The sequence below is a fragment of the Mytilus californianus genome, unplaced genomic scaffold (assembly GCF_021869535.1).
Source record: "Mytilus californianus isolate M0D057914Y unplaced genomic scaffold, xbMytCali1.0.p SCAF_1, whole genome shotgun sequence".
Taxonomy (NCBI): domain Eukaryota; kingdom Metazoa; phylum Mollusca; class Bivalvia; order Mytilida; family Mytilidae; genus Mytilus; species Mytilus californianus.
The window spans coordinates 68,766,522-68,790,600 of NW_026262581.1; the positions used below are offsets into that span (position 1 = coordinate 68,766,522).

At 31.5% G+C, this 24,079-nt stretch overlaps 1 protein-coding gene across 7 annotated transcripts in view; it reads right to left on the reverse strand.

Moving 5' to 3' along the window:
* Positions 1-24,079, reverse strand: part of LOC127706915 (protein SSUH2 homolog) — a 373,615-nt gene that overhangs the window by 348,603 nt on the left and 933 nt on the right. For 5 of the 7 annotated variants that reach the window (XR_007984644.1, XR_007984650.1, XR_007984652.1 and 2 more), the window contains exons 2-5: positions 20,312-20,364; positions 15,288-15,425; positions 6,819-6,885; positions 3,829-3,958 (exon numbers count right to left, since the gene is read on the reverse strand). Coding sequence is in view for 3 of the 7 variants with exons in the window: in XM_052211641.1 (XP_052067601.1) it covers positions 3,829-3,958; positions 6,819-6,885; positions 15,288-15,425; positions 20,312-20,364 (388 nt within the window). In the remaining 4 variants the exon portion in view is untranslated. Of the gene's footprint in view, positions 1-3,828; positions 3,959-6,818; positions 6,886-15,287; positions 15,426-18,856; positions 18,876-20,311; positions 20,365-24,079 lie in introns of all 7 variants that reach the window. The other 2 variants (XM_052211648.1, XM_052211658.1) reach the window with 2 other exon arrangements.

Below are 24,079 nucleotides of genomic sequence, written 5' to 3' on the forward strand. Positions count from 1 at the left end.
ATTCACATTGTTTATGTGATTTAGACAAAACAGGCTAATGTTTTTTATTCACAGCTTTACTTATTCAATTGACACCAATTTTTGACCTCTAGTCTACATGTCGTTTAGTTTTTGTGTTTGGTTGCTATTTAATTTATTTGTTACCTATACCTATACTCCAACATTTTTCACTGTCAATCCTAATTATCTTTGAGTATTTAGCATAAAGAAAAGTCCAGCTTGGAACCTGTAATCCAGTGTTTGTTGATGGTTGCTATCAGTTTTTGATTCATTGTTGTAGTATTAAATCAGGGTGTTGGTTTTCTCCTTTTAATGTTTCATAAATTGTTATATCTCAGCCTTTTAAAGCTTATTATAAGGTATAGGCTTTGCTCATTGTTGAAGGTCATATAGTGACTTTTTAATTGTTTACATCTTTATCTTTGGTCTATGGATAGTTGTATCATTGGCAATCATATTACCATTCCTCATTTTTATATATAGCTACAAGTTACTTTAACTCAAACTTAAATTTGCATGTTCAGTCTCTGGAGCATTTTAACAAGTATGTTGTATGTACGTTTTTCCAACGAAATTCCATGCAAAGTTATGTTCCAATAAGAATTTAAGAATGGCCCCAAAGTTTATCCTTCAGAACTTGTCTCCAATCCTTGAAGGTCTTTACTGTCTCCCTTCTTTCACCCAAATAATTTATGTTTTTCCATAGCACTTAAATACTATATAATTTGCCTATAAGTAACTGCTCAAATTCATATATTGAGGGCACGGTGGCAGCCTTACCTACATTTGCACAAATTTGAATATGACAAGCATTACTTTTGTGCCAAGAAATGTTGTTATGTTTTTGGAATATACCTGTAATTTACCTGAGTTTTTACTTGTGATTTAATCCTGAAAATAACCTGAATTCTACATTTTTTTTAAGGCAAATGAGTTATGTTGTTGGTTGTTGTCTATCATATTTGTTTTTCGTTTGGATCATGAAATGGCAATCATCCTACATCTTCTTATTTCTTATATTGATAATTATTTATATTAGAGGAGTAGTCTTTATTCCCTTATATAATCATTAAAAAGTACTACATTTACATGTATGTAAAAGAAAATCTTTGAAAAAAATACAGTGAATATCCTGGAAAGAAACATTCAAACTATACAGTCATGAATAAAACACAGTATACATGTATATGATATCTACAGGAACCATATATAAATCAGTCCTTGCCTGTTGCTTGTACCCTAATGATTTCAGATAACATTGGTTGGAAATTTCCCCAGTTTGAAATTTCAACAAGAGTGCACACGCTGAAATGTCTTGCCTGATTTACTGACCATTGATTTTATGTTAGATAAAGGTTTTACTAAAAGTATCACATAAACTTAACGGTCAGATAAATCCTGTCAGACAAACATATACACCTTACAATTTTTTTAAACACCAAGTATAGTTGACCTATTGCTTATGGTAATTGAAAAACAGACCAAAACACAAAAACTTCAACATTGACCAATGAACCATGAAAATGGGGACAAGGTCAGATTATACCTGCCAAACAGACATGTACACCTTACAGTTATTCCATGCACTTAATATAGCTGACCTATTACTATTAGTATTTGAAAAACAGACCAAAACACAAAAACTTAACATTGACCAATGAACCACGAAAATGAGGTCAAAGTCAGATGATATCTGACAGACAGACATGTACACCTAACAATCATTCCATACACCAAATATAGTTGACCTATTGCTTATAGTACTTGAAAATCAGACCAAAACACAAATACTTAACATTGACCAATGAACCATGAAATGATTTCAAGGTCAGATGAAATCTCCAAGACTGACACATTCCATACACCACATATTACTGCTTATAGTATTTGAGAAATGGACCTAATCACTGATCCATGAAATGAGGTTGAGGTCAGGTGTACCCTGTCTGGCGGACATGTAGACGTTGCAAGGAACCCATATACCAAATATCGTTATCCTATTACTAATAATAAGTGAGAAATTCACATGACAAAAAAAAATATATTTTTTTTTCAAGCAGTCGCTTCATGAAAATGAGGTCAAGGACAATGGACATATGACAGATGGAAACACCGTAACATAAGGTATCTGCATAAAGATATGAAGCATCCAGGTCTTCTATCTTCTGAAATATGAAGCTTTATAAAAATAGTTTACGCCTCCGCCAGATAGTAATACCTAAGTCTCGCAGACTGCCACTTTCGTAGCAGGAGAGACAAAAAATTGTGGAACAGCAAACTGAATTTTGAGATTATCTTTGCACTTTACAAGCATTTCCATTTCTGTTTTCAATAAAAAAATATTCATCATTTGAGTCACACAAAAGTGCGAGATTTGAAGCACATGTGAAAATCACGATCCCATCATTAGAATTATTGTACTGAAGAAAGGTTTCATTGTGCTCGTTAGTAACAATTTACATTCTCGGTCAGTCATAATTCTACATTTGCACATTTCTAGGAAATGTCTCCATTTTTCAACTTAGTATCTATATAAAGAATACCCATAAAAAATCAAGGACTTTTTTCCTTTATTTATCTCATAGATGAAAATAAAAAGAAGGAGATCATCTTGTTAGTGGACTTTCAACTTGCATCTGGGTGGACAATTGGTGAATACAGCTCAGTCATTAACATGTATCTGTAAGATGGCTGATAAAACAGCTAGTTTAAATTAATTTCATTTTTTTTCTTTTTAATTAAAAATAAATCTGTTGAATTTTAGAAATCATTATTTGTTTATAAAAAGTCAAGATTTTTTTTTTTAATTAATCCGTGCAAACGCAGTGACTCTTTAACAGGTAAATTTCATGCAAACGTAATGCGTTTTTTTCACGCAAATGTAACAAGCTGTTCATGTAGACTTTATTCTTTTGTAAAAATGAGAATTTAATTTTTATAAATTAATAATGGCAATTTAAAAGCAGTTCAAAAACTACTGCATGATATTTCTCTCAATATTATGACCACAACAAAGCACACATTAAGCTATAATTCTTAAAAATATTATTTGCATACCTACAAATACTTGAATTGTATTGGTCCGATTTTTACCTTTGGTTTACACTTCGATAGACCATGTTGCCGAAAGTATTTTCGTAACCTACACTATGATCTATTCATGCACGATACAGACGCATGAGACCAAGGGGTTCAAGCAAACTGAGGTTGAAAAAACAAATACATTTCTGTTATTTCTGTTCTAATGAATAACAAAAAGAAATTATGCGTTAAAGCTTGGAAAATGTATAAATTTATAATAAAATAAAATGCTGGGAAATTAATGCTGCGAAATTTCATGAATAAGCTTGCCACATTAACATCGTGGGAAAACTTGATGTTATACGAAAGAACACTCTCAAGATGAAGATTATTATGTTTCTTGTATGCTTCAAATTTGGATAATATCTCATTAAAATAAAGTTTTTGAGGTAGGTGTTATTTCATTATAGATTTTATTGCATTAATCCAACATTAATGAATTTCAGAAAGTCAATATGGCGGCTAACTCCTTAGTTACGAAATGTCAATTGTACATTTGATGGTAAATAGTAGCCAATGTACCAAAAATTGTAATGAAAAATTGCAAATGTTTGGGTTAAGAATTATAAAGATTAAACACATTTTTTCTAGTAGTTATTGATGCATAAACTGGGTCGCTGACTCACGAACTTTACATAAAAGTCCAAAGGACTTTTATTCAGTTTGTGAGTTAATCGCCCCAGTTTTCACATCAATAACCTGTATAAAAAATGTGTTTAATCCTATAATATTACCCAATAACCTTACATGAAATGCATTAGATGACTGTAATTCTGTAAACGTTAATTCTTCTACGGGCTTTTTACCATAGCAACAGTTCTCTCCTACATACAGTCTCAATGCTTGTCTGGCCTCATCTTCTCCTATAACTGATACACTGTAACAATAAAAAGAGTTCAAGTTACCATAGCAACAGTTTTTCTAGACAAAAACTTTCAATGCTTATCTGGCCTCATCTTTTATTACTGATACACTGCAAAAAACAATAAAAAATTTCAAGTTACCAAAGCAACAGTTTCTCAAAGTTTATATTGTTCAAATGGTTGTCTTACCTCATCTTGCTGTTATTTAATTACTGCAAAACTGAAATTCTTCCATTCACTAAAGCAAAAGTGTCTTCCCATTATACATGAGTCTTCCTAATTTAATTTTTATTATATATCTGTGAAACTAAAGGAATGAATTTGCCAAATTTTCAGGAAACGTGTAGCTCAAACTACATGAACTAAATGAGAATAGTTGAGATTGTAAAGACCAATTTCGAGTTCTTTTTATAAATGAGATATGTAATTTGACCAAAGGTCAATAGACGTAAATGAAGTCATTGAACAATCGACTCTTGCTGTGACGTAATAACATAAGCATTGTGACATTGAAAAAGCATGAATTTGAAAGTCATTAATAGGTTGTTCTAACAGTTTCAGTCATAACTTTTCTTTTCATTTTATAATTTTCAAATGCATTTTGTATGTTTTGTCCAATACATTTATTAAGGTAGAGACTATAAATACAAGCAATACATACAATAACATGAAATCTGAGATATATGTAGACATAAGGTAAAAGAAAGAAGTTATTAAAAAAAGTTTTGATTTGGTTGGGTTGCTGTCTCATTGACTTATACCCCATATAAAACCTATGTGGTATCATCTATCAAAGGTCTTTTATAAGCATTAACAATAATTGTTTAAATCATGGTACTATTTTATATACTGGATACTGATAAATGAATTTAAAATGGAAACGGGGAATGTGTTAAAGAGGCAACAACTCGACCAAAGAGCAAAAAACAGCTCAAGGCCATCAATGGGTCTTCAACACAGCAAGAAAATCCCAAACCCGGAGGCTGGCTTCAGCTGGCCCCTAAACAAAAATGTATACTGATTCAGAGAAAATGGACGTCACACTAACTCCGAAACATATTAAAAGAACCAAAATTAAAAAAAAACATGCAAGACTAACAAAGGCCAGAGGTTCCGGACTTGGGACAGGCACAAAAATGTGGCGGGGTTAAACGTCTTTTGTGAGATCTCAAACCTCCCCTATACCTCTAGCCAATGAAGAATAAACACACAGCAATACGCACAGTAAAACTCAGTTTAAAAGAAGTCCAAGTCCGGTGTAAGAATAGGTATCATGGAAAAAGGTATAGATAACTAAATACCACATGTTGAAGTGGCATCAACTGCCTATTTGAGTCCCATATGATGTTTTAAAGTGAATGCCTAAAAGCCTGTATGACAGATATTTGTGAATCCCAATTGATGCCAACATTGCTTTAAACACAGTACCGTTATCTAAGATGAAGTAAAGAAACACATTAACAAACTTTACTCTGAACTGGATAACAGCTGGGACACAACAAACAATTGAATATTGTAAGAAAGCAAGAATTTAGATGAAAGGAAAACAAAAAACCCGGAAGAAATAAGGGTGATCAAACAATGTCAAGAAGCAACAGATATAGGAAAACTTCTCAAAAGGGCAATTTTTGCAAAATATAGTTACCGGTATCTCATATTAAATGAACAGAAAGTCCTGATTCCTCTAAAGTCATCAAGATTTACTGAGTAAATTTTACAGACAGAAAACCTTAGAAAGATAAAAAGATCAGTGCAGGAGGAAAACATTCCTGTACCAGTAGCTGAAATCAAATTTGTTGTAGCTAAAACATATGAAACACAAGTTTGTGGTATCCTTGAAATAAGAAAATGTGCTAATGGTTCCTTCTTTATAAACTCTTTTTATGATGACAGAAACAAAGTAATGAACATACAACTTGAAAATAATAAGACTACCAGTAATCTTACAAAAGAATTCAGAAGGCACTGATGTACTGCACAAAAATGAATTATTATGTGCCTCTGACAGAATAATTTTTCATCTTACTAAAAGTGTAGAATTAACCAAGTTAAAAGACATGAAACCTAGGTGACCAACTGCAATACATATTGCCAGAGATCAATATATTCTTGTTGGATTTTTTGGAGACAATGGTCAACACCAGTTAGAAAAGCTATCATTAATAGATGGCAAACTTCATATTCAGCTCTGATAGCAAGAACCAACTTTTCACTCAGATTATGAGGATATATATATACAAATTCACATGACAATATTTCAGTTATTGACTGGGAACGAAATAATTCTAAAGCAAGAATTGTAAACCTAAACAAAGAAGGAGAACTGATGTGGACATGTCAAGGTCATCCTAAAGTGAACATTGACGACCTCTCACCATACATGCCTACATATACTACATGTATATAGTAGCTAGAAGCCCAAAATCTTGTAAAAAATCATCCTTCAAGGGCCTAAAAGGAATGGTCTAACAGTTTTAGTTGAAAGGATAGTAGATAGATCTTGACATTCATGACGTTTCCACCCTGTTAAATTTTCTATATCTATAATGGTTTACAAAAAAATAGACAATACTTGTATTTTACCCCATGTTCACAATTTTTTACCATGGCTGCCATGTTGGTAGGCAGTTAACAAAGAGTAGACAACAGAAGCCAAGCAATGGAAATAGCTCACACTTAACCAGGTAATGTAAATAATTAAGCATTTTCATCCCCAAAAAAACAAAACTCATCATACTTTTCTGTAGACATTGTTTTAGCTTTGGAACCTAACTGTTGGTGCAGTAATGGACAATATGTCCTTCGTAGAGTTGGACAAAGTCCAATGTCAGAAAATAAATTTAAATAAACTCTACCATAGATTTGTAAACATACTTGGTTATATCTTTTCTCTCTTCCTGTGGCTGCACTACATCTGCACATGGGGGAGGTGGTAAAAAATCTGAAAGAATAAAAAAAAATAATTTTAGATTTGTTTCTTCTGTTTTTAGCTTAATGTGAAAGTTAGTAGAGAAAGTAAAAATCACAGATATTAAAAAGAAAATTATATCTTAAAATCTAGTCAATGGGAGATAACCCTTGTTTAACATATTTCATCATAGACAAAATTCTGTCAGGTTTTACATTGTAACTATTACTGTAGATAAACTCATTTTATCATTTCAAGGCGGGTTAACAAAGTACATAATTTTATTTTCCAATTTTTAACTATGATGTTGTTTGGTTAATAAAATAGAAAATCGTATTGTGTGAACAGAATGTTGTTCGGTTTACCTGCAGCTGGGTAACGATATTGAATAAGATTGAAAATAGGATGGAAAATCATACCATGTACTTTCATGTTAATTTGACCTGTTGACACAATTTGTAATGTATTTCTGTTATTCAATGTTTACTAATTTGTGTTATATCTCGTCTCAATATTTTTAATATGTACCACCCTTGATAAGTATTAAGTATGACGATAAATTTTCACTTCTGTACTCGTACTGTGAACAACAAATTTATTAATTTTGTAAAAAATGTTTCTGTACTCCTAACAACAAAATTATCATGATTAAATTTATCTGTGTATGTTACTTTATTTAATGCCATTTTGTCATAGGTTTAAAGTTGTCTTTTTGACATAATGTTACATATTTTTTATTAATATTGTATTTATATTGTGTCATAGATCAAACTTATTTGTTCAGTGTATATTTACTTGTTTTTGTTTATAAGTCTTTTTGATCAAGTTCAGCCATTTCAATTGATATTTTATTGTGTCTTTTTATGTTGTAATGTTACACTACTGTTTCAGGTTAGGGTGAAGGTTGGCGCCTGTTAAAACGTTGAAACCCACTGCATTTGTATTTTCATGTTAATAATATCATTAACTTTTGTAATAAAACATGAAAATAGTGGAATTAACTATTTTTGAAGTGTAAAAATTCTTTGGATGTTTTAGATAAATTATGTACTTTTGATGGACCTTTTAATTCAGTTGTCAGTTTTGACTTTTCCCTATTGTTAATTTGCCTTTTTTAGACGGTGATGTTCCTCTAGCACCACATTACTGTGTTTATACATCCCAACTAGCTCATTATGCCCATGTCTGTAGTGATGTTTTGGATTTCCAGGTAGTAATCTATGTATTACTGGTAAATTATTAAGTCAAAGATATCGTTACCACAAATTACTAAAAACCTTTCCTAAATTCATCCATAAATACAAAGATTTGGTTTGGAAGTTTGGCTGTATCTGTAGAAAACTAATTGCAAATTGGATAGCACATCTTAATTTTTATGGGGATGTTGTTTACTAAGTCAGTAAATATAGTTATGATCCAAGAAAACTTATTGATCCTTTAAATATTCTTAAAGATTAATAATGCAACACTGCAATAGACGGGTTTATCTATAATTGACCTAGAAAACATGGGCGCATCCATTAACCTCTCACGTGACCGATCCGCCATTACAACTGTGAAAAATAACGCACATGTATTGATCAAAACATTATAACGATTTTCTGTTTACATTTGTATTTCCTTCATTTTCTTATTTATTTCACTTTGGATACTGCCGAAAGTTATAAAAAAAAAGGTGGAGGCATTTTGTCCAAATAATTGTAGAAAATTTCAGATGTGCAAAAAAAATCAATAAATAAAATATGTGAACTATACAAGATGTGCCATCTGCACACAATCCCTTTTTTTTTTTAATAAAACTTTTTATGAAAGTAAAATTACACTGGCAGACTAATGTTGACACGTCGTCAAACGAAATTATCTATGAAAATTAATCCAATGACTACAGTGCATTTGCCTGTTTGTATAGAAGATCTACACATTAGATGAATCTAGGATTTTGAAAGGGGGGCCGCGGGTCCCCAAACAAGACACAATTTGTAGTGGAAGCGGTAAAAAGTCTGAATTAACCATGAATGAAGCTTCATAAGGGGGCCTGGGCACCCCCTAAATCCATTCCTCCACATTTCTTTAGATAATAATAATGAAACCTACCCCGAGGCTACATGCATGTAGTTATAATTGGATGCAAATCAAACAAGTATGATGAGACGATTTTTTTATACATGACGACTATCTTTAGGCTGCAAAATGGACAGACGTTCCGTCAACATTAACTCCGACAAACATATTGTTAACAAAGGAGTAAGGAGTTTAAAATTGAATAAAATCAGGAAACCACGTCAGCGTATACATAGACATATTATGAATGACAGTTACGCCTTATTGTATACTTGTCTTATGTAACTAAGTTTTTCTGTACTTTAGTGGAATAAATACACAATTTACTTTAACTACGATATTGCAGATCATGTGTTGCTTGATCGTACTGATTTAAAGGTTAACACTTAGTTTGATGTTTGGATATTTGGGACGGCGCTTTCATATTTCGAAAAGTAAGGCTAGTAAACTATTTTATTCCTGGGTGCCAGTTCTTGCTGAAAAACTTAAAGGTTTTACAAACAGCTGCATCCATAGACAAATCACAGCAAAACTTACTATTAAGGGCACTTCTCTATAAACCTCGTCTTAATGGTCCATGTATGAATGAATGTGTGCTTAAAGTATATATTCACTTTAGTGGGATGGTCCAATATATATCCCTAATGTAATACTGTAATTCTGTATTTCACTGTATTATATATATCGGGGACTTATAAAGGAGTCTAATACAGATTCAGGATGAAAATATACGAGACCTCTGTTTTGGGGTGGTGGGGAGGGGGAAATTGGCAAAACACTAAATGACGCTTTTAAAACATAATTCTAATCATTGCTTTTAATTTACACGTACTTTGTGTCTTTTGTGGTTTGGTGACATTCATTTATTTTCAGCACGGGCCGGAGCATGATGTTATACTATGCATACTAGTAGTCAAGTTCATGTCAAGTAATTTTTCGACAAAAGAAATTGGAATCGAACACCTAATAACTATGTGATAACATGGGCCGTGAAAGTTCAAAACTTCTACGGCCGAATTAAATCGCAAAGTTAAGTCTACATATGGCCCGACGCACTGATAGCATATAGCGCAATTCATGCGGAGACAAAAGTGACACGAAAACGTCACTCAATTTTGGAAGTATACGTGAGTCGAACCACATTCAAGCAAAAAAATCGTTTTTGTGAAAAAGTTTATCATCAAACGGTACATGTCTATTGGGTATATTTTTTTCAGAAGATGTAAGTAACCGCGCGCCGGAGAAAACGGGCTGTCGAATATAGGACCGTCGGGTTAGAAGATTGTTGAATTTTAGGACTGCCTCATTATAGGTTTTCATGACTACAGAAATTTTTTATGAGTTTGATAAAATTGCACCTGGTTTTTCTGATATATCACATTCGACCCGCAAGACAATTTATTTTTATTTATGTATGTGTTATAATAATCAATATTATGATTACCAAATGATTATAATTGATATGTAACCTGGGATTCATATTCGCAAATATTATGTCCCGGTGCTAACGTATCAAACTAGAGGCTCTCAAGAGCCTGTGTCGCTCACCTGTATTTACTGATGCTTTGGAAATCATGTAAAATAAGGTTAAAATCATAATTAATAGTATTAGATATTAGATATTATAATGATATCTAAGATAATAACAAAAAACTGCAAAATTTTTGTAAATTACTAACTCAGGGGCAGCAACCCAACAACGGGTTGTTGGATTTGTCTGAAAATTTCAGGGCAGATAAATCTAAATCTGATGAACATTTTTGCCACGTGTCAGATTTGCTCTAAATGCTTTAGTTTCAGAGATATAAACCAAAAACTGCATTTTATCCCTATGTTCTATTTTTTACCAAGTCGGACATGATGGTTGGAAGGCTGGGTCATCAGACAAATTTTTTAAACTAGATACCCTAATAATGATTATGGCCAAGTATGGATAAATTTGTCTCAGTAGTTTCAGAGAAGAAGATTTTTGTAAAAGATTACAAAAATTTACGAAAAATTGTTAAAAATTTACTATTAAGGGCAATAACTCCTAAAGGGGTCGACTGAAAATTTTGGTCATGGCAACTTATTTGTAGATCTTACTTTGCTGAACATTATTGCTGTTTACAGTTTATCTCTATCTATAATAATATTCAAGATAATAACCAAAAACTGCAAAATTTCCTTAAAATAACCAATTCAGGGGCAGCAACCCAACAACAGGTTGTCAGATTTGTCTGAAAATTTCAGGGCAGATAGATCTTGACCTGATAATCAGTTTTACCCATGTCAGATTTACTCTAAATGCTTTGGTTTCAGAGATATAAGCCAAAATCTACATTTTACCCCTATGTTCTATTTTTAGCCATGGCGGCCATCTTGGTTGGTTGGCAGGGTCATCGGACACATTTTTTAAACAAGATACCCTAATGATGATTATGGCCAAGTATGGTTAAATTTGTCTCAGTAGTTTCAGAGAAGAAGATTTTTGTAAAAGATTACAAAAATTTACCAAAAAATGTTAAAAATTGACTATTAAGGGCAATAACTCCTAAAGGGGTCGACTGACAATTTTGGTCATGACAACTTATTTGTAGATCTTACTTTGCTGAACATTATTGCTGTTCACAGTTTATCTCTATCTATAACAATATTCAAGATAAAAACCAAAAACTGCAAAATTTCCTTAAAATTACCAATTCAGGGGCAGCAACCCAACAACAGGTTGTCAGATTTGTCAGAAAATTCAGGGCAGATAGATCTTGACCTGATAATCAGTTTTACCCTATGTCAGATTTACTCTAAATGCTTTGGTTTCAGAGATATAAGCCAAAATCTACATTTTACCCCTATGTTCTATTTTTAGCCATGGCGGCCATCTTGGTTGGTTGGCAGGGTCATTGGACACATTTTTTAAACAAGATACCCTAATGATGATTATGGCCAAGTATGGTTAAATTTGTCTCAGTAGTTTCAGAGAAGAAGATTTTTGTAAAAGATTACAAAAATTTACCAAAAAATGTTAAAAATTGACTATTAAGGGCAATAACTCCTAAAGGGGTCGACTGACAATTTTGGTCATGACAACTTATTTGTAGATCTTACTTTGCTGAACATTATTGCTGTTCACAGTTTATTTCTATCTATAACAATATTCAAGATAAAAACCAAAAACTGCAAAATTTCCTTAAAATTACCAATTCAGGGGCAGCAACCCAACAACAGGTTGTCAGATTTGTCAGAAAATTTCAGGGCAGATAGATCTTGACCTGATAATCAATTTTACCCTATGTCAGATTTACTCTAAATGCTTTGGTTTCAGAGATATAAGCCAAAATCTACATTTTACCCCTATGTTCTATTTTTAGCCATGGCAGCCATCTTGGTTGGTTGGCGGGGTCATCAGACACATTTTTTAAACTAGATACCCTAATGATGATTGTGGCCAAGTTTGGTTAAATTTGGCTTAGTGGTTTCAGAGGAGAAGATTTTTGTAAAAAGCTAACAACGACGGACGACGACAACGACGACGACGGAAGACGGACGCCAAGTGATGAGAAAAGCTCACTTGGCCCTTCGGGCCAGGTGAGCTAATAAAATGAGTTATATTTTAAGGACACGACACCTGGCCTGCAATACACTTATAATTTTAATGTCCATTCCTTATCTAATTACTTTATTAATTATTTATTTTGTAATTTTGCCGAGGTCAAGTACGCTTCCGTGACATTCTTGTGTTTACGTTAATTATATGCGGTCTGGGAAATAGATGTATATCTTGTTTACATTTTTTTCACGGTTGTAATGGCGATCGTACTTCAACAACGCCTAGGAGTCGCATCACAAACTAAGGCAGATAATTGGAAAAACCTGTCTATAAGCCTGATAAGTTCTTTTAATATTGTTTTTATCTGTATAAATATTGATTATGTTATCAGTAAATTAAAACCATACCAAATATTTTTGTTTTACACATATGCACATTCCCAGTACTACAATCTGTTGATACCTATAGCTTGCATTGCACGAAGGTCATATTTTTCTCTGACTGTTAATGATGTCTTTACACTAATTCCATTGAATGTTGGATGTGTACTGATATTTAAGTCTTAGATAGATGATGTTTTTATTATTTGTTGTTGGCTTTGAACTAGCTTTCAGAAACTGTGATTACTCTCAGATCTGTAGTTTGTGTCTGTTGTGGTTTTGTTAGGTTTTTGTGTGCTTTGTAGCGATCTGATAAGCCCTTTTCAACTGATTTTTATAGTTTGTTCTGATGTTTTTCTGTTACACCTCTGTTCCAGGTTAGGGGTATGGTTTGGTGCCAGCAAACATGTTTAACCCCACTAAATTTTGTATTTGCCTGTCCCAAGTCAGGAGTCTGTAATTCAGTAGATGTCGTTTGTTGCTGTATATCATATTTGTTTTTCGTTTATTGTTTTGTACATAAATCAGGCAGTTAATTTTCTTGTTTGAATTATTTTACAAAGTCATTTCGGGGCCTTTATAACTTACTATGTGGTATGGGTTTTGCTCATTGTTAAAGGCAATACCGTGACCTATAGTTGTTAACTTCTATGTTATTTGGTCTCTGGTGGAGAGTTGTCTCATTGGCAATCATACCACATCTCTTTCGTTTTTTTAAAAAATCTGTTTTATGGATACCTTATTTCACATTAGTTTTCTTCTACTTGTTGTTAAATAAACTGAGTACTTTTTATAGTACAAATGTATAAGTGATATTTTCAAGGATTTTTATAGTAATATGTATATATAGAGAGAGAGAGAGAGTTTACTATACAAATCTTTGGTATAAGTGATATTTTCAAGGATTTGTATAGTAATATATGAGCTGCCTCGGATAGAAATCGCCCTTATGTAAGTGCACGTATACATGTACATGTATAATACTTTGGTTGATTTTGGACCATTCAAAAAGGAAATAAAAGATGAATTTCTGTCTATTTTGTAGGGTTCTTATATCAACTCAATTTTCAAACAGTCACATGCTTTGCATAGAGATTTTTCAACAGGAAACAGGTTTACAGATGTATTGATATTCATCTGCATAAGGTCAATTTCTATCAGATGCAGCTCATATATATATAGAGAGAGAGTTTATTATACAAATCCTTGGTATAAGTGATATTTTCAGTGTTCAAAATCTGTGAAATGAGCATGATGAGTATCTATATCTCTGACTTATATTAAATTGATAGCATACAATATTTCATCTGTATACAACAAATCTAAAAAAATTTAGTATCCCATTTGTTATGAATGGTTTTTAAAGATCAAAATACATGAACACCCTATAGCTAAGTCATTTTAATTTCATCAATCTTAAAGTTTCTTTGCTAATTCAATTTTATGTCTTTTGAAAAAGATGAAACTTTAAGATTAGTTAATTAAAGAAAAAAACAAGATCTATAATGTTATCAACTCAAAATATGGAATATACATTAAGTTATAAAAAAATAAGTAAACTATAGTTATTTCAAATTTGCCTAGTGATTACTAGTAAGCTGCATTAATTTAAATAATTTTAGCTCTTTAGTTAATGTAAACCGTTCCTATATATAATGCAGTTAAATTGAACTTTAAAATGTCTTCAATGTATATAAAATTATTTGCAAATTATTTAAAAAGAACTTTCATTACTGAATTACATTTGAAAATTATTTATTACATGTTCTTGAATTCATCACTTAACTTTCTTAAAGAATACTTTGGTATTTAAAGCTGAGTGATTGTCAATTCATTGCAAAAATGTATTTAAAAGTAATAAATAACTAAATATGCATGACAAATTGTGTTTTCTTTTCATCTAGGAACTTCAAATATGTACATGACATTTTCTTAAATAAATCAATATCCCTTCTTCAGGATTCACATCAGTTTTAAAAGATTTCTTGATTTGAATATAACGGTAATCAATATAATCTATCAAATTATAAATTATGATAATCTCCCCTAAACTGAATTGTATTTAATGAACATGATGAATATGTTTGGTCCCTTGTCAATCCAAGGTCATATAGTTGACCAATAATTGATGAAAGAAGCATTGTATTCAATGAAAAAAATAATATTTTAATTAAAAATCATTTTATATTTTCTACCAATTTATCAAATGTACATGTATATATTTTCTGACACTGTTCTATGATCATGTTATGTTTTACTATCAAGAAAAGTAGATTTAATTTCTTAAATTTTATAGCATCATAACTGATATCTAATCACTGCCACATGTATCAAAATAATCACCCCCACATATCCCCTCATTCTATTTAGTCATGTTATTAGTATATTAATCTTAATGTCAAAACCTGCAACTTCTGCAGACAAATGGATAAACTTCTGTTTAAAATTCAATACACAAATCTTACCTCCAGAGAATCCTATATTCTGATACCCAGGTATTGGGCTCAACCCATCTAGAGAAGGTGCTGAAGGCTCAGGGGGTGCAGCATCTGGATTATGATCTACATCTTCATCTGGCATGTCCCCTGCATACTTTGGCACCTCTATTTTAGGGGGTGGGGTAGAATGTAAAGGTAAAACAATTGACATTATTAACAGAATATCCAATGGTTACTACAACAATATTTCTTAATTATTCCAAGACTTCGTCATGAAAGTAATTTTTTACGATACAAAAACCACATTCCATAAATTGATTGCAGATTATACTGATCAGTCACTGCAAAATTCATTAACTGTTAAGGTATGAAGCAATCAAATAAAAATCATGTGTTTGTCTCACATGGGTGGTTGCATACTTTCACCGAGGATCTTTTGAACATTAAGTAAATAAATAACATTAATACTTTACAACATGTTTGCAGATGAGTATTTAACTCTTCATGAAAGGTCAACTAATTTTAATTTTTATTGGAATATTTTCATACAATTTTTTACTTAAAAGATTGTTAGTCATAATAACCGCACCTCGTTTATTTCAAAATACAAATTGAAATGTTTTAATTCTTTTTAATAAAACTTAAACTTGTGATTTAATTTTTGAATTTGAAAATTAATTTGAGCAAATTCAGTTTATGGGCGAGATATTCAGGACTGATTGAATATAAAGAACTTGTAAATTTATTTTATAAAACATGTTTACTGGACACAATGGTAAAAAAGTCCCACCCAAGAGACAATACATCAGACAGAAGATCAGGTTAACAGGCCTAATACTATACAAAAATGTTTTAGCTTGCATTCAAAGTCTTTTTCACAAAAAAAAATTCAATCAAAATCAAAATAATATCTTTTAAATTTTCTTTTTTATGTTAATAAAATTCATCCTTCCTTTAATAGTTATAATATTTCTCCCTCTTTAAAATTGTATATTTATTGATCTTTAATATATTATCCTGAATATGAAAGGTCTAAACTACTAAGATTAATCCAGATAGTTAATAGTTATCAAAGGTACCAGGATTATAATTTAATACGCCAGACGCGCGTTTCGTCTACATAGTCATAAGACTCATCAGTGATGCTCAGATCAAAATAGTTATAAAGCCAAACAAGTACAAAGTTGAAGAGCATTGAGAACCAAAAATTCTAAAAAGTTGTGCCAAATACGGCTAAGGTAATATTAAGGTAAAATAATCCAAAAAACTTCAAACATAAAATTCCAAATATTTTTTAAATCTGACAAGATATTTTAATTGAAACGATTAGAGCAAATTGCCTTCAACAGTAACATGTAGAGCTAAATAACTTTTTGATGTTGTGGAAATATGCAATATTGGGAAACTGTTTTTTAAGTATATCAAATAGACTCAAGACTAGAGAGTACATACAGTTTTCAACTAGAGAGTGCTGCATTGCATTTGCGCCAAAAATAAATATTGCTTTTGCACCAATTTACAGGTAAAACATAACGGAAAAGTTTCAATATAAGTTGTATCCTGAATATGAGGTTCCTAAAAGAAATGTTGAAGAGTATCCTCATAATTGGGTAAGAAAGTGAATTCCTACTCATTTCTCGTACAAAACTGTGACTTACTTAAAGGTATTTAAAATTGTAAAGTGTTCACATGTTCGAGGTGACAAAAAGGACATAATTCATTGACAAATAGAGGAGAAAATACATTTTGCTGATACGTAAAGTTATATGAGACTGATTCCTAATGATGTAGCTACTATTTAGGACTGATTATGATACTCAATTGGCTTTCTCTCTCTTCAAATCATCAAAATCTGATCGGGTGGTACCTGTTCAAAGAAGCATGTGACGAGTTCAAACTTGTTAAAAACACATTTATCCTTAAACTATTCATTTTACGTTTTCATAGAACAAAGTAATATCATATTTAAGCTTGAACAACACTGCATTTCAAAATAAACTATTGTTTCCATGGGGAAATTCATGTAAATAAAGCGTATAAATTGTACGGTGAATAGTATTCACTGTAAGGGGAATAAAATAGATACTTTTTGCCATCATTATTTCTTGGCTTTGGGGTACCTATATGGGTTGGTGATGCTACACAGTGAACAAGTTTGGCAGATTTTGACTAGAACAGAATGGTTCATGGTAAAGGAGGTGAGAGACGTTATTGGAAACATCCTACAGTTACGTCCAGCTACAGTTGAAACCAATTACAAGATTATCACCAAAGTTGCCAACTATCATTCTGACCCACCAATTACCAGCTGAGAAAAGACTCGGGCAGAAATCAACATCATGAAAGTATGCTGTATGAAAGAGGCCACACTAATACCCACCATTTACGATAAGAAGAGGGCACAACTACGCTGCACAGACTACATTGAGCCATTCTAGTTCAGTGTTTTCAGTGGCCAGTATTATGTATCTATAAACTTATATATCTCTTAACTTATCACTAATCATAACTAGCAAAAACAGATAAGCACATACAACATGAATACTTGAGTAAAGTCAGGTTTACTGTACTCAAGCATTCATTTTGGCAGAATTTTGCTTTAACTATAAGATGGTGAAGTTGAAGTGAAATTCCCCAAAAAATAAGCTAAAATAAACTGGCGAATTCAAGTGCAATTACAGAGACTTGTGAAGAAGCAAACTTGTGAAGTATAATGGTTGGTTAAAGAATCATGTTTTAATTTCTGAATAATTTTTCTTTTTTTGGTTCTTTCTGTCATTTTAAGTCTTATCATGACAATTTTCATAAAATTCCATAGGTAAATTATGTCAAAATTTCAATGAATTTCACAAAAGATAGAAATCAGATTGATTCTCCATAAGTCAAGCTTTTTCAAATATTTGTGTTTCAGGTTTCCTATCTACTGTTAATTCTGAAATTTTGCAATGATTTTATAATTACAAAAATAGCATTGAGATAGTTTTTGCCAAAAATAACTTGCATTTAAAATTTTGGTTGCATTATTTGTAGCATTTTTTTAATGTATAACTAATCATTATTAAGATATCAGACTTTGTTATACATTCAGAATAAAAGGAGTTGTGATGTAAGACAGTAACCCAACAACACAAACAAACAAAAAATAATTACAAGTTAACATCACAACAGTACCTTACCTAGTATATGAAACCTGAAACACACTTACTTGTTTGGCCTAAGATCTGTAAAAAACAGGCTATTATTTGAACTTAGAATTATTTTTAATGATGGAATTTGCATAATTTCTTGTGCTTGAGGTTTTTAATAAATTTTATGTTTATTCTGTATTTTAATGTTCTGTGCGGAGCACAACACTTTTTATTACAAAGAATATAGCACATTTTCAAAAGAATGTACTGTGCCGCGCACAACACTATCTATACAAAATACATTGTATGGAAAGTGTTATGTGCCACACAAAACATTATAATACAGAATAAACATGGAATTCATTAAAAATTTCAAGCACAAGAAATTAGGCAAATTCCATAATTAAAAATAAAATAATAGCCTGTTAAAAGCTTTGAAAAAAAAACAAGTTCTGATGAGACACTTACCCAATTTTGATTAGGTAACCTAGGTTTTGAAATAGTTAAAATCAACTACAATTATGGACAAAGGAAGATAACTCCAATTTAAAAAAATAATTTTACCAATTACATCATTGATATTTTTAGAACAGATATAAGATTCCTATTTTTCCATTTGTAAAGGAACATAACTCCAGAACGGTTGAAGTGATACCACCAAAATTCAAACTTGATTTATATTTTGGGGTAATAAGCATTTTGTATAAGTTTAATAACATTTGGTTGAGGCAAACTAAAGTTAGAGATGGAAACAAAAAATTCAGCATTTTTTTCATTTGTAAAGGGGCATAACTCAACAACGGTAAATGTGACACCACCAAAACTCAAACTTGATCTGTGTTTTGTGTTTATAAGCATTGCGTATAAGTTTCATAACATTTGGTTGAGGCAAACTCAAGTTAGAGAACGGAAACCAATTTGGGACGTACAGATGGACAAGGGTAAAACTTAATGCCCCCACCGCTACGGCGGGGGCATAATAAAAAATACTTTCCAGAGAAAACATTTCTGATTTCTAAATGAAACAAGATTGTGTGTGCAGTATAGATTTATACAACAGGAAAATAGATTACAATATGAATAGTATTTCAAGCTTTTATATTTGTTGCTGTTATTCTAGTCATTTCTTAAGGTAAATGTAATGTTTCTGTATATTGAGGAACAGGCGTTAAACTGAATTTGTGAAAGAAAGTGTGGAAATGAACAACAAATTATAAGAGACAAAATTGGAAAGGTATCTTATAATCAAGTTACCTGTTATTGGAATGGTCATTCAATTCTCAATTTCATTGTTCAATAGTTCAAACATGGTGTCATTGTGGTAAAATAGTTGAAAAAATGTTAAAAAAAAATCCTGTAAAATATATTATCAAATACACATGATCATGATCATGGAAAACAGTACAAAAAATTATCATGATTATGAGAGCTTTCTGTCAAGTAGTCTCAGAAGAGTTGTGTTCACAAGGTCTCATTGTGGTTTGATAGCAAATAAAGAGTTAAAGTCCCATAATTCTGTTAAAATTAATGGTTGTATCAAAATGGCGTTATGGTCAACTACAGATAAAGGCAAACAATCATACCAAGTATGAGAGTTTTCTGTAAAATGGTCCAAGAGGAGTTGTGTTCACAAGGTGATATTGTGTTACAATAGTCCAATAAATGATTTACTGGTACATGGTTCATGGTTCAAGTCCTATAACTTTTGTAAAAATTATCAAATCAAAAACACAGTATACATGGTATAGTATGGTCATGAGAATATGATGACAAATAGTCCTAAGTATGCCAGATTTATGAGGAACAGTCTGAATCTTGTTGCGTTTTGAAAGGACATTATATATTTACACACACCCTCAAAGTGTGGGGGGGAGGGAGGGGGGCAATGATTATATGGACAATGACTATAATAAATATTCTAACCTCCTGGCTGGCCGTCCTCTCCATCTGTAAAACTTCCCACAGGAGCAGGGTTGCTAAGAAATAAAGACAGCAACAGAGTGGCAGTAAAAATATAAATTAAAGTAAACACATTGTTTCATATATATTCGGACCGTGCCAGACCCTCATGCCGTCATGGGTAGTCAAGGTCTTTAAAAAAAACGACATAGTTGTTTGCTAAATGGATATTGAATATTTTGGGTTTATTTTTTAATGGTTGAATTCTCATTGACGTTTGTTCAATGGCAAATTTCTTATTCAGATGTGAAGAGTTATTATTTGTGTTTCCTTAGTGTCTGATTATGCTAATAGATTCCTCATTACAAAGTTTCAGAAGACTACAGGAAGATAATAAGCATTATCCTAATTACTGTTTAACTACCTAATCTTGTATGTCTGGAAATGGAATTGGACACAAATGTAGGAAAGACCAATGTACACCAATTGTTATCAAAATTTGCACTTAGAAATTTTTTTAAGATTTAAGGTTAAACAATCAACCATAGAGCAGCATGTTTCTAGCCTGTGATGAAGTCGGGAAAGCAAGCTATAGAAACCCTTCGTCCCTACATTATGTCAGTCTTGTCGTTGTCACATTTAGGTCCAGTCTGTGGTTACCCAGTATTTTTTTTACATCAATAATTTTGTCAAACATGTCAAACCTTCATGGAATTTTATGAAACTTGGACAGAGGCATTTTTATGATCTAAAGACTCAACAGCAAAATTTTTAATATTTTGTTTTTATTTTTACAGCATTTTACTGATAAATGGATTGGGGTTTTTTTTTTGCAGTGATCATTTTGATATAAAGTCTGAGATAAAAGTTTTTTTAGACATCAGTTACTTTGTTAAACCTTCACAGAATTTTATGAAACTTTGACAGAAATTTCTTAAGTATAATGATTAAGAAATAACATCTTAAGCAAAATTGGGGGTCTCAATGGCAGAAAGGTCAAAGTACCTACAGTAATCATTAGCCTGTCAACACTGGGGTTGTGAGTTCAAACCCAGTTTGTGGCAGATGAGTTTGACACTCATTTTAATAGGTCTAATTCATAATAAGATGCATGATTTATTTTTTATTAGTTGTTATTTGCTTTGAAACAGCTGTCAGTAACTGCGAGTACTCTCAGACCTGTACTTAATGTCTTTTTATTGTTGGGATGTACAAGTACCCGTTCACGTCCACTGTGTATTTTTGTTATGTATTTCTATTTGATCCATCTGATGAGTTAAGCCTTTTTCAACTAATTTTTATAGTTCTTTCTTATGTTGTACTGTTACACCACTGTCCAAGGTTAAGGGGAGGGTTGGGATCCCGCTAAAATGTTTAACCCCGCCACATTCTGTATGTATGTGTCTGTCCCAAGTCAGGAGTCTGTAATTCAGTGGTTGTCCTTTGTTGCTGTGTTACTTATTTGTTTTTCGTTGATTTTTTTGTACATTAGTTTTCTCGTTTGAATTGTTTTACATTTGTGATTTCGAGGTCTTTTATAGCTGACTATGCGGTATGGGCTTTGCTCATTGTTGAAGGACGTACGGTGATCTATAGCTGTTAATTTCTGTGTCATTTGGTCTCTTGTGGAGAGTTGTCTCATTGGCAATCATACCACATCTTCTTTTTTATATCTATGGGTGACTATACAGTATTTTTACTGTTTTCTTTCCTTTTTATTTGAGAATAGTTTAGTTTTCATGTTTTTTTTATTATTATTTATATATTTTTTTGCAAAACTTCAGAGGTTCATTTGATACATTGTTAAAACTCAGTACATGTAATTAAGCTGTAAGAATACACAATAAACAATGATCAGTTGACTTTCTGTTTGAAGTTTTCCCACTAAGTCTCTATTAATAATGTTTTTATTGGTTATCACTTTAAAAACTTTTGAACTTATATCAATTACAAACAATATTGAATAAACCGTTTGTTGTTTTAACAGTATTTGCCAATTAGAACTAACTTATGCATTTAACCATTCTCGGAGGGTCATCACAGGGTGCAAAGAATTTGTTCTTATTTAGAAATATTATTATGTAAACTTTCTCTGGCAATTTCTCAACTTTGTTAAGTAACTAACAATACAATAGACGAAAGTATTTGCTTTGACGGTACAGATGTGGTGCAATAGCTAAGACACATTTAGCCAAAAGTGTTACCAGAGTTTTTTTTAATGACAATTAAGCACAAACATTCGAAAGGGAGTTCAATTTTGATTAATCAAAGATTAGTATTTAATTTCACGAAAAGCGTTCTCAATAAAAATCAATTTTGTTTAAGAAGGCAACACCATTCTAACAGGAAACCGATTAGTAGAGTATCGTTTTGGTATTCGACACTCGGTACTACTGAGCGATACTTGAGTACTTGAATACTTGTTGACATCCCTATTTATAGTTAAAAAAAACACAAAGGAGCCATTTGCAAGCTAACGTTGCATACCTGCCAACTTTTCAAAATCTCCATGGGGATTTTTAGCGCAATATGAACTTATGCCCCCCCTTTATTTTGATAAGTGTTTTAATCTACTACTATATTGTTTGAATGAGTATGTATGTGCTTAAATGCACTTTAAACTTTGAATGTCTGTTTTGAGTTGTTCAGTTTACATGGTTTATAAAATAAAAAATTTCAAAATTCAGGTCAACACCTCTCATGGGGGATATTGTAAAGCAAAATTTTATCCGGATGAAATATCATCTGGGGGAAAAAATGTTACAGAAGTTGTTGTTATTTTTTTATCCGGAGGAAAATATTTCACTGTGATATATTATCCATTGCCGTGAAATTCTATCTGGGAAGTTAAAATATTGAATAGTTAATAAAAAAACTTAATCTTTGCAAATACTATGTAATAATAATAGTGTATTTGAATATAAGCTAAATTAGTAAATAAAAAACCAAATAAATGTATTATACATGTAATGGGAAATAATTTCACAGATTATAATTGAAAATAATATCCTGAAATATTAAAGTAAATATCATTCTTTTAAAAGACAAATATCATGAAACATATGAAACAAAACCAGAAGTAATTTCACAGATCTTAATTGTGAAATAATATCATGATCAAATTAATACATAAAATAAGGTAAGTGTAATACAGGTAAAAGTGAGTTGTTTTCAGATCTCACATGTGTCTCATTCATGTCAGTACAAATAAAAAAGTAAGTAGAAATATAGATTTTTTTTAAATCATGTTTTAAGTCATCTTTTTATATAAATTAATATAAAAAATTAAGAATAAAGGAAAAATTTCACTATGAAATAGATTCTGGTTTCTGGAATATAATATCTGTAAAATATAAATGGCTCATAATTACCTCCCTTTGATTGATAAATTATGCAAATATGTTCTACCTTGGTGAAACATTTATAATTATGGTCAGGTATATATTGATTGCGAGTACTTTACATAGACTAGACAGTGGGGCTCTATTTCACAAGGTTCTGTGAAATATGGAACGGAGAATATATACTGGTAAATACTATCTGCATAAGACAGATAGAATTTCACTCCTCTGGATAAAATCTACTTGTGAAATACCATGTCTGGAAAAAAATTTCTGTGACAAATTATCCCCAGGATAAAATATCACAGAGGAAGAAATAAACCATTACAATATCCCCCATAAATCGGGCTATTTGGCAGGTCTGATGTTGTGTAAAATCCACAGACATGACAGATGAAGATAAAAACTAATTTAATCATTGTAAATTAAATTTTATTTTTTTCTGCATTTC